General features: G+C 36.7%; 1 protein-coding gene across 1 annotated transcript in view; it reads left to right on the top strand.

Annotated features, from left to right (window-relative positions):
• The first annotated feature begins 4,590 nt into the window (after positions 1 to 4,590).
• Positions 4,591 to 12,036, top strand: part of LOC149071740 (focadhesin) — a 60,874-nt gene continuing 53,428 nt past the window's right edge. Inside the window, exons 1-5 of the mRNA XM_089247703.1 lie at positions 4,591 to 4,694; positions 4,870 to 4,935; positions 7,988 to 8,142; positions 9,668 to 9,772; positions 11,926 to 12,027. Coding sequence (XP_089103829.1) covers positions 4,635 to 4,694; positions 4,870 to 4,935; positions 7,988 to 8,142; positions 9,668 to 9,772; positions 11,926 to 12,027 — 488 coding nt within the window. The 5' untranslated portion in view covers positions 4,591 to 4,634. The remainder of the gene's footprint in view (positions 4,695 to 4,869; positions 4,936 to 7,987; positions 8,143 to 9,667; positions 9,773 to 11,925; positions 12,028 to 12,036) is intronic.

Genomic DNA, 12,036 nt, shown 5'->3' with positions numbered 1-12,036 from the left:
TCGACCGGCCATCATCTCTCCACATAAGCTTCTATTCATTCTGAATCATTTCCGACGAGATGAAAAACCCATCTTTCACGTGAAATCGACTTCTTTGAGAATAATGCATTCACTTACTCGTATGTTGTTTTTACGAAGAAAATGAGCCATTTTCTTCTAACAGTTGGTTCCGGAACAAATTAAACTTTTTCCATGATAATCATGGCATGGCATTACGTACCTCAATGGAATTTCACCTCCCTCGCTCGACACGTATATCAAATAGTGATGTCATAAACATCCGCATTTCGCAGGATTTCCCCATTGTAATCCACTGCAGGCTCACGGTAGAGCGTATTTTTTCAATTCCCACTAATTGTTCACCAACTTTAGCAACTTTTTGGTGATGATTAAAAATGTCCCGTATTTTTACCTGCTTATTTACTATTTCCAGTATTTCTAACGATGAAATATGGACACCCCTCTCCCCAACTTTGCTTTAAGAATTGTTCTGTTTCCTTCCCGAATGGTGCAAGTTCCCAAGCAATCACAAAAATTGGTGACCGCCTTGCTTGAAACATCTTTCTACCTTTCGCTATCACATTCGAAAACTGAGAAAGGAGGACGATCGCACGCACATCCTTATTAACGTCACTTTTTCAATTTCCACAAGAGATGGCGTGGCTATACTAACAAAAAGCACTTACCCCACCCAACAACAATCTTTCCCAATTTGAACGGAATAGCTAAAAAGAGCAAAAATAAAGAAAAGAAAAATAACGACACGTTTCCCCCTCGTGACAATAAATTGTTCAGTTTAGTCAAAGGTAAAGTAATATATCTGGTCAGTTTTATTACTTTGCCTGAAGCAAGGCTAGAGGTTTTATTTCCCTACCCTCAGAAGGCTTTTTTTCGGGAGTGCCGCTTTTTGCCAGAGGTTTTCGCTTCACTCACATGTTTGCACACTATATTGGTAACTCACATGTTTGCACACTATATTGGTAACTCACATGTTTGTATATACTGTTTTAGTCACTCGAACTTGCACACGTTATAGGTCACTCTTTTGGTCTCTCACCGACTTTTTCTCTCTTTATGGGTCACGCTTTTGATAATTACAAGGGAAACTTCGGCATGCGAAAAAAGTGTACATGATTACGGAATTGTTGAAAGATACCTTAACGAACGAAATAGTTTTAGAATTATTTCGGGAATAATTTCCTGATATAATTTCAGAATCAATAGAAGAATAATTTCAGAAGTTATAGAAATGATCTCAAAATTGTTGAAAGAAATTGTTTCAGAATTATTGAACAAAAATATGTATTTTATCATTGATAAAAATTAATAATTAATGTAAGAAGTAATTTCATAATTACTTTTAGAAATAATTTCGTACTTAACAAGAGCCACAATTTCATAATCGTGAAAATAATTTCAGTATTTCGTTATAGATGAAGGAAGAAAAAAATTAGTGAGAGAAAAATTATTTCAGCATTTATGGAAATTCATATTTAGTGGTAGAGATATTTACAGAAAGAAACAAATTTAGGGCTTCTGTTTAACTTGTGACCTATGGGCCCAATCATTTTTAAATCTGTACACCATCTTGCAAACTAATTCTAAATACTGGTATGAGACTTATCGGCCAGCGGACTTCATAGAAAATTTTGATTTGGTCCACAATGTCTGAAAAATGTGTCTTATACTGTAAGTGAAATATGAGTTTATGATTGTTGGGAGCTCTCTGATCTTCCAGATCAGTGGTTACCAAACTGTTCGCCAGCGATTTCTTAATGCTACGTGAAGATGAATATTAGTGATCGTGAATGGCAGAACTTCTTTTTTAAACCTCAATATGCTTGAATGAGGCACAGGGAAAATCCAAATAGATTTGTATAGTTATTTGTAAAGTATCAAAATACCGGGAAGTGATCGCCGCTGACTAAGGTACACTAACTTTTTTCTATGTCTTCATATAAATTATTCATCATCAAATATGTTAGCAAAGAATCGAATGTCTTTCTACAACCTGCTGTGTTGAATTTTTTTTTTTCTATCTTGCTTAGATTTCAAGATAAGAAAAAAAGTTCCTAAATTTTCCACCAGGTGGCGTTCTAACCTATCTTATCATTTGGCGCGTACTTGTGTTGCTATACTAATATTCTACTTCCATGATTCTATCTCCCATATTTCTGGAGTTATTCAAGATTATGTGAAACTTCCAATGTTCTTCATTTCTCTCATATTTATCCTTTTTTGCTCCCTGGCATCCCAAAATGATTCTTAGAGGTAGAAATGATTATAAGAGGCTGAGGATATATCATTGTATGTGAGATCTTCAAGTGCTCATAACTTTTGAATGAATGAAGATAGAGCGATGGAAAAAGTGTCTAGATATAATAAATCGGTCATGCGCCACACGATAACAACAACTAAAATGCCACCTGGTGGGAAATTCTTGAACTTTTTTACCTTGTCGTGACAAATAAATGAGTTTTGAACAAAATTACTGCTTGAATTTGGGAAATCCTATTTCATAAGATGAAAATATGTAATACTTACTAAGAATGTGTACACTGACTGCCAAAATTTTTAACATTTAATATCATCAACTATTACTACTACTTTTCAACCATCGATGCCTCAAGAACTTTTTTCTAATGTTACGAGATGAATTTCTTTCGGTATAAAATTGAGTTGCAAATTTTAACCAACTTGTATTTTTTTGACTAAATCACTTGAAATCATTGATTTTCACTTTCATTCAAATTATAATTTCAAACAGATATGATTATTACAACTGAATCAAAGCTGTTAATTTTCCACACGTTCATCAGCTCCGAAATGCTCTGTAGAATTTTATTACTTTCGGACACACACTCTCTAAACCTCTTCCCATACAATAGCGAAATATTTCAGCCGAAACACGTTCGAGCTCTTTCTGTTCTTTCTCTCATCGAGACGTTTGATTGCTAACCTTGTAAATGAGAATTGATTTTTTTTTTCCTTTAGCTCAGCATTATTTTCTCGCTCTCTACGGTATGACGAGGCAAATAATGTATAGAATAAATAATTTTAGGAGAAAAGTGGCTTTGGTGGCAACTGAAAAACTCATCTTTATTTCTCCCAATTTCTTAAATGTTAAATGAAGATACCGGTTTCAGAGATTTATCGCTTGTACTCGAGTATATATCGTTCAAATTTGTTGCAAAAAGCCTGTGTAAAAGGGAGGGGGGTTGCATATATGCAGATGCAGGTGAGTAGTGCTGCAAGATTTGCATCATGGGCGGAGATACAGGTGGGGGGGGGGCGTAGGGGGCATTGCCCCCCCAGCGTCAAAGAGGGAGTGGGCAGATCTGATGTATATGTTGTGTAGGGATTGACATCATCATCATCGTGCCCCCCCCCCCCAGCAATAATGACCTTGCTCCCCCAGACTTCCGAGTCCACCTCCGCCTTCGTTTAAGTGTCATCATAATCAGTACTCCATGATGGTTTTGAACGGGCTTTTTCCATTTTACATGTAAACGGGGCTATAGAGATATCGGTGCACCTCCTGGATCTATCTTTAAGAGGTGCTGCTCCCATGACCCCCCACACCGTGCAGCAGGGGCTCCTAGGCTGTGCTTTTTGCCGGGCGCTTCTAGTAAATTTTCACTGGCCCCTTTGCAGTAAATTTATAATGCAAAAAAAAGAAAAGAATAAGAGAAGGGTTTTCTTGGGGCCCCAGGCTGGAACCCTGTTTGCCCTGCTCTTGTGGGACGGGGGGAGGGCATGGCTGCTCTCGCACCTTATGAGATAGCGCTTGTTATATGACCTCTGTGGTGGTCGAGGGGTCATAGTGACGGACTCGCGTCGCGAAGTTCTGGGTTTGAACCTCACCGTCACCACAGTGGTGGTGGGCTGAAGTTGGTTTTTCTATGATTCCCAACTTCGAGGTGCGAATGCGAGCCAATCTTCCCTTTAAAAAATCTCGCCATAGAGAAAAACAAACGATACAAGTATTCAATCAATACACTTCACTTCTGAAATATAGATGGCAGCACTGAAAAATCCGACACAACACTAGATACGCATTCAAACAGTCAGGTACTCACACACTTACACTTCCGGCACAACTCACTGGGTCAGGGTTCTCAAAGTGGGCGCCCTGGTGCGACTCCAACCTTTGTCATTTTTGAAAATACCTTTTGTTAAGGAGCTCTAAGGGGAGCCGGAGGAGCTCGCGGATGAGCATTGAATAGGGGAAAGGGGCACTGCGGGTGGAAAAAGTTTGAGAACCCCAGCCCCTGCAATAGTAGTACATTGCCCATAGAGGGTGACAGACCTGAATTGTGCTCGGTTTGAAAGAAAGAAAGCCCTTGTCATATGACGCTGACCTTAGATAAGGTTTGTATGTCCCTCAAACCCCCTACCCACTGAAAAGAAGGGAACATCACGTGATCCACAAAAAGCCTCATGAAATCCGAGATTCGTACTGGTTTTCTCAGATGCATGATTTGGTCACGGAGAGATTCAGGCAAAGACATTTTCCGGAGAACAGCTGGTAAAAAATCCATCTGATTCTCATCTGCACGTGGAAAAGCTCCCAAAGTAAACAAACACCGGTGTCCTCGCTGTCGATTTGGCACGACTGTTCCGACGGGAGGGTAATGGATGTCATAGATTTCCATAAAAGATTGGCGTTTCCCGATCAAGCAGTTCAATGCCGAGTGGGTATTTATTTACATAATAACATACATTTTCTTTTCTCGCGAGTTTTTACATTAACATGAAATAACACTTATAATAGGGTTTAAAAACTTTCATTGTCAATGGCTGTAATGAATTAATGACTTTAATGAATTAATTACTTTTGATTGTGTGTGTGTTTTTTGTCCAATGTAGGCCATATCAAAATTACTGGATGCTTTCATAAAGAAGAAATCTCAAGGGAAATCTACAATTGAACAGGTTAGAATTACATTAATACAGTAAAACCTGTCTTCAACGGAATCGCATGTATGTATATATGTGTGATAATATTCTTAAATTTATTATTTCACATTTAAAATTGCCCTTTGTTCTTGGCTATTTGTCTCGGAGCAGGTGTTCGATGACCCCCGTCCCTGTAGAATAATCACTTTAAACTTCTAATAATGACATTTAATGAACACAAAAACATGGGCGGTTATACAACACAAACGAGCACCATTGCTATCCGGACATCTACTGAATATCTTGAATTCCACAAATATTCTTAGAGGTGAAGCATGTGCTGCCATCTGTTAGTCACTTCTTCAGTTAGTAATATTTACAACAGTCCCAACGGTCTTACTCTTCTCTGATGCATACCTCTCCAAGTTGCAGCTGCCCCTTTTAGCCAATCACAATTAATTAATCCACCTGCCTCTCATACGCATACACTTTCACATCTATCCTTTATCGAGATATGTAACGTTATGTAATCCACTTTTATACTACAGTCACCATGAAATAAAGCCATCAATCGCTTGCTGCTCCTGATATCGCTTTCTTTTGCTTCAACCTACTGCAAATTCAATTATCAAAATGTGCCAATGTGACATATATATATGTTCTTTGCTCTTTCGCTCCCCCCCCGGATAAAGTTGAAATGACTTCCCTGCCCTAGAATCTGATTTAATAATCACATATACAAAATTTTAGGTGCCCATACTAATTTTCTAGTCACCACGGCAGTGCCTGGGATTCGTCCAGCCGTGATGTACGGTGAAAACTCATATTACATCATGCTTTTGAGCCGCAGTTGATGACGAGGATGTTGAAAAAATTTGAGGGAACAGATAGGACCTGGGATAAATCAATAAACAAGAATGTACTCTATCACAAGGGTGGCAAGTGTGCCTTTTGGTGCCTCCACCGAGTCATTTTTCTGCAAAGGTGAAATAAAGGCAAGTGAAAAATTCGGCTTCTTCCTTGTCTGGTCTCTGGAGTGCCAGAAATGCTTTTTGAAATAAATTTCTTAATTGAAGTAGCCTCATTATACTTCATCTTTCACAGGATAAGAGTAAGTAATGACTCTTTAATACAGCGGTTCTCAACCAGTGCTCCGCGGAGCCCCAAGTGCTCTGTGTGCACCTTCCAGGGGATCCGCTGGGACTCGAGGAAAATAAAATGAATCAGTAAATTTGATAGATAAGTAAAGAAGAGATTCCTACATGGTTCTGCCATAACAATTAAGTACAAAAAATGGCTCCTTGAGTCAAACAGGGCTCCACCATAGAAATTATATACTGAAGATGGCTCCGCAAGTCAAAAAAGGTTGAGAACCACTGCTTTAATAAGAATTGTTATGGGAGTCAATTACCACCCTTACGTGGGTCATTGCCCTTTGCTTTTCTTCCTTTTCTTTTCCTTGTTCTGGCCATGCACAAATAGCTTGCGATCACAGTGCTACACCAGCTTTTCACCATACCGAGCGCAAATCCAGGGCATTGTGTTGGAAGGGGCAATTTGTTGTGCAGGTTCATTGGATCATAACATATTTTATGGGACAGACTAATTTTCCTCCATATCATTCAGCATTTGAAAGGGGTGATCACCCTGTCTGGATCTGCGCCTGCACCATACTAGATGATAAAGGCCCAATGCAATTCTCTGATGTGCCAACCGTGCTCTGATCCAATTTGAGTGGATCAGGGCACGGCATCAGTATTTATAAATGGGAACATTTCTTCAAACCAACCCAGGATGGGGCATAGCAAGCAGATGTAATTAAGTCTTTAGAAACTTCTCTTGAAAGCAGTGATCTATCGTGGCGTATATATAAAAAAGATGTTCTTGACTCCTTTCAATGCTGACATTGGCCCTGACGTTTAAGAACCTAAACCAGTGATTCTTCGGAAACACATTTTGATACTTCTTAATAATGTTTAAAACAGAAGGCTTCAACGAAAAAAAGTTGTGGAATGAAAAGAAAATGTACATCTCTCATATTTATTATAAGGTAAGATGGCGTCTAAAATCTTTTGACGAGAAAAAAATAATTCAAATCCCCAGTGGGAACAAAAACAGCAGCACTTGTGAAAATGTAACAGAAAAAAATGTCTCCTAGGGATTATACTACAGTTGTTCTCATGCAGGCCTGTAGCCAGAAATTTCCGGGGGGGGGGGGTGGAACTAAAGTGATAGAACAATCAATTTGGCCATCTTTTTCCAGTCATATTCTCACATTTCAGGGGAGGGGACCAGACCCTCGAGTTCCCCCCCCCCCCCCCCCCCCCCCCGCTATGGCCTTGTTCTCATGACATCCTTAAGGGGATTCCCGAAGTACCATCCAATCCCAGGTTTGTTCCAGGGAAAGAGTATAGATAACAAGATATTTTCCCCAACGAACTTGAGACGACCACCGATAGATGCTGCCTTCATTTGCAGCCCAACTCTATGGAAAAGATGCAAAATTCAAGCTTTTTTCCCCCATCTTTACTTCAGAAAATGGAAGCCAGATGGCAGCATGAACACGCAACAAGTTGCAACTTGACAACATAAATACGCTAGGGCCAAGCATATACACTCAGATTACACATTCTTTCTCTCTTTTCCAGCATGTGTTGATTCATTAGAAATTCCGTAGAGGAATGTGCACGAGGCTCATGTTCGGTTAAGTAGTAGTAGTAGCAGCCCAACCCTATAACATCAGTAAATTGCAGTGTACCTACCAATGGCTGGAGTTGGTGTGTGGTAAAGTTTGCCTGTTGGCATCAGCCTCACTTTTGCTAAGACTGTACAGGTAGCTTTACTGTGGATTCTAAAAGTAGTCTCGATGCTCACAGGTTATTATGGATAAGTATAGGCTTTAAACATTAAAATTGAATCAGATATTGTAATATATGCTAATGCAAAAGGATATGAGAAAGTTATTGCTAAATTTCTGGGAAAAATATTTCTGTTATGTTTCAACTCGCACTGCAAAATTTAGCGATCTTTTATTACAGTTTTATGAAAATTTGTGCTCTAATCGTTTGTGCTAATTTCTTTTATTTAGTCTCCAGAGATTTCAGTTTTGTTGGAAGCATGCGCATCCAGTGGCATTACAGCTCCGGCGTTTGCCGTTCAGGGCATCATATCTCTAGTGTTGAATGGCTATATGCATGCTGATTATGCGGTGAAGCAGCTGCTGAGTATTGTTGCCTCAGCCAAGTGAGAATATTTTTCATTCTTTCTTTTAAAGACAAATATATGAAAACATCAATGTTTGTACTGGAAATTACAGTAGACTCTGGATTATACTATTAACCACTTGCAGGACCAGGGGTCATGAAAACGTCAGATAACTGGGAGTAGATTTTAGATTTACAAATGTTAAGCTATACAGTACAAATACAGTTGAACTCTGTTAAGATGAACTCACTCAATACAAAGTTTTGCTTAATAGGAATTGTTATATTTTACGTTGCACATAATTGAATCTGGTTGGTTAATACAAAATTTAGTAAGTACAAAATACAAATTATTTTGGGGTTTTTCAAATTTGTGTATGAGTGTGGTTTAACTACACTATGAATAACTTTACTCGAATAATGAAAATTCAGTGAAATCTCATTATAATAATACTCTGCAGAACAAGGAAAACTGTTGCTGTAGAGAGATTATTTTTGTATTGAGAAGCAGCTGCGTGTGTGTCTGTGTGTGTGCATGTGCGTGTGTTGAACATTAGACTAGTGTTCGATGATTCGATGGAACTTACAGCATGAGTTGCGTGACTATGTGTCTCGTACTTTATGGGAACATTTATGTATTTTTGTCCATTCCAACTTCATACAACTGTTCCATTTTTTCAACGAAGCTCATTTTAATTTGTAATTTTTACTTAAAATGATGAATGAAGATGACTCTTATAAATTATACCATGATAATTATGAATATATATAAATACTTATCTCATATATTTGCCATGATCAACACAGACATGTCATTTCAACTTTTTCTAGTTGGGGAGGGGAGAGACAAAGAACACATACACAATATATATGTTTATTTCACCTTGTTTGTCCTTTTCTATTGTATTTCTTAAATTTTTGTAAAATCCATGGGTCCTGATCCCCCCTACATGATGACCATAGTTTTTTTGTGAACTACATTTCAATTCACTGTCTAGCAGTCCTTCATTTTGCACTTATTCATAATTTTCAGCCATTTCATTAACAATTGGTGATTTTGCCAACTTAGGGCAATGTTTAATTAAACAAAATTGGTAACATCCCCTATATTTTGTGGCTCTCCAGATCACAGTTTCCTCCATATTTTTTTCCAAGAAAATATCCCCCAGTTTGATAAATCCTTTTTCCTGAAATAAATTTCAGTTTATACTGTGATTTGCTGCAGTTGTGTTGTGTCCTTTACTTCCACTTGTCGGTAATTTTAACAATAATCAGCAAATTTGTCATAAATTACATTTTTTGTCTTCAATTTACTCCATATATATTACTGTGATTTACAGTATTTTACTTGAGTTGAACACCAGATTTTGCTGGTGTCTAGTGTGAAAAGGGTAATTTTCGGACCAGTGCAGTAAGAGAGATATGTAATTAAGAATTTAATAAATAAATCGTCTAACAATTTATGAAAATATTTTAAATTTTGCATAAGAATAATAATGTATTCTTCAGATCTTTAATCATATTGTATTCTTCAAGCTTCAATGTCTTTCGGCTATTTGTTTTAGGAATGTATCTGTGATAATAAATGGCATCGCTAAACTTCTCGTGGCACAAGCCGATGCAGTTGATGAATCAAATCGGATGAAGTACTCTTTGCAGCATGGTGGCTTGTATGTATTTGTCTTTGCTTCATTGTGTTATTATTATTTAACTATTTGGGTTGCAAGATTGTATGCTTTAATAAGTAGACAAGATTAGAATTATGTGAGAATAGCTGATATTTCTGGCTTTGCACGAGTGGATTTGATAATTTGAGAAATCCCTCATAAGACCCATTTAGGAGTTGAACTATTGAAAACACATTCTTTGTGAGTTCCTATGTTATAAAATGAAACTACTGACCACAAATTTCATATTTATAGCTTCAGCGGTTTTGGCTTAACAATTATGTTATTTAATAAATATATATAGTGAGGACATGTTATATATATATATATACAGTGTCCCAAAATCGACTGATGGTTTTCCAAATGGGATAGCAAGAAAAAGTTGAAAAGATATTAAAGTCATTCTTGGGGAATATAAATGTGCAAAGTCAGGAATTTCAGATATGTAATTCATGTTGCAAGGGGATGTATAACTATATTAAAATTAAAAAAAAACTAACTTCTTCTATGGACACCCTGTGCTCAAAACCCAATTAGGAAGTTGTTGCCCTGTCTCTCCTGATGCCACCAAAAAATTTCCACGTTTTTAAGTGCAATATTTACAGAGATATTTGAATTCAAAAGTTGAAGAAAAGTTAGGAAAGAGCAGCGAAATGAGAGGGCAATGCTTCTTTCCCTTATTTATCCTGTTCTTTTTCCTAACTTTCTCTCGATTTATCAATTCAAATATCTCCGTAATATTGCTTTCAGAAACATGAAATTTTCTTTGTTGGCATCAAGCGAGACAAGGCAACAACTTTGTGTGTGATTGGGTTCTTGAGCACAGAGTATTTGTATAAAAAGTTTTTTTATTTTAATTACTATTACTACTAAACCACACATGCACCTCGTCCATATTCCCCTTTGGAATTTCTGATGAACTGGTACCTGTTGGAATGTGTGTGCATGTGTAGTGTAACTGACGTGAAGTTTGTTTCTGTATAATGCTTGTTGTGTGTAGTGCTTCCATCTACCATCAATTTTTCTAACTATGCATGAAGTGTAATGATTGAAAATCATTTTAATAACTGTACATCCCATTGCAACATGATTAATGTATCTGAAATTCCTGACTTCACACATTTATATTAACCAAGAATATTCCATTTTGAAAACCGTCTGTTGTGGGAAACTTTGTAGATTACATACTATAATCATTCTTTGGAGAAAAATGAATTTCTTACTGATAAGCTTGAACAAATTATATCAATATATATAGAGGCTAATGAATAATTACTGGAAAAATTATGTACAGTGAAATCAATGATACTTTACAGACCAAGAAAAATTATCATTGTAGTCTACACTTTGTATGGAAGTTATTGTTATATGGAGAGAGAACATTATCGTCAATCACCAACAAAATTTATGCTGTTGTTGGCATCTCTTTTCAATTGGCATTATCAGCACTATCATAAAATGCATTCATGATCACTTATTCACAGTTAAAAAATTCTGATTAGTTGATGAATAAAAGTTAAATGATGTTTCAGTACTTGACGGTTCTTGAAATTTATTGACATTGACAACTCTAGTGGAATATTTCTGATCTCCAGCCCTTCTTAAAACTGGATCTTTCCCTAAACCGTCCTTTAACATATCATTCTTAATTTGATGTTGTAATCAAGAGTGCTCAACCTTTTGATGAATGCTGGCTGATTTAATGATTTGCCCCCTTTTATGGGCGTCACTTGAATGAGATTATTTTAATTGTTTTAGAGCCACAATTGAATTGTTAAAAATTTAAAATTCAATATCACAATAAGAAATTTCCAATCCAGGATAAGTGGCGTTTTATGCAATGAGAGTAAACTTGGGCCACGTAATCATAATAAAGTTTTTCCTTCGTTTTTTTTATTGAGTTTTTGCATTCTTCATTTTATTTAAATTTTTTATTGACAAAATTATCCATTTGATAAATATGAAATAGTCACAATGTAACAATGGGACAAGATAAACCTAAAGAATCTCCCAATATAAAAATATGTTTAATAAATTAGTGTTTGCATTCTTGCACAAATTCGGACACATTGGACTGTAAGGACGAAAAAAAAAATTCTTTACATCTTTTTTCACAAATCAAATGTTTAAAGTTATTTATCATCTGAATTTTACAGGTATCCAAAATATCCTTTCATAACTGTTTTTGAAACAAATCCAGATTCATGGCCACTCATTTTGGAAACTATTTCATCGAATTTCCTTCACAAGGATAATAGGTGAGTGGG

Source organism: Pholcus phalangioides, unplaced genomic scaffold (genome assembly GCF_987345545.1).
Source record: "Pholcus phalangioides strain wild (caught in Gottingen) unplaced genomic scaffold, Ppha-v1.0 ptg000018l_1, whole genome shotgun sequence".
Lineage (NCBI taxonomy): Eukaryota > Metazoa > Arthropoda > Arachnida > Araneae > Pholcidae > Pholcus > Pholcus phalangioides.
The sequence above is the reverse complement of the archived record's forward strand: the minus strand, read 5'-3'. Positions and strand labels throughout refer to the sequence as shown.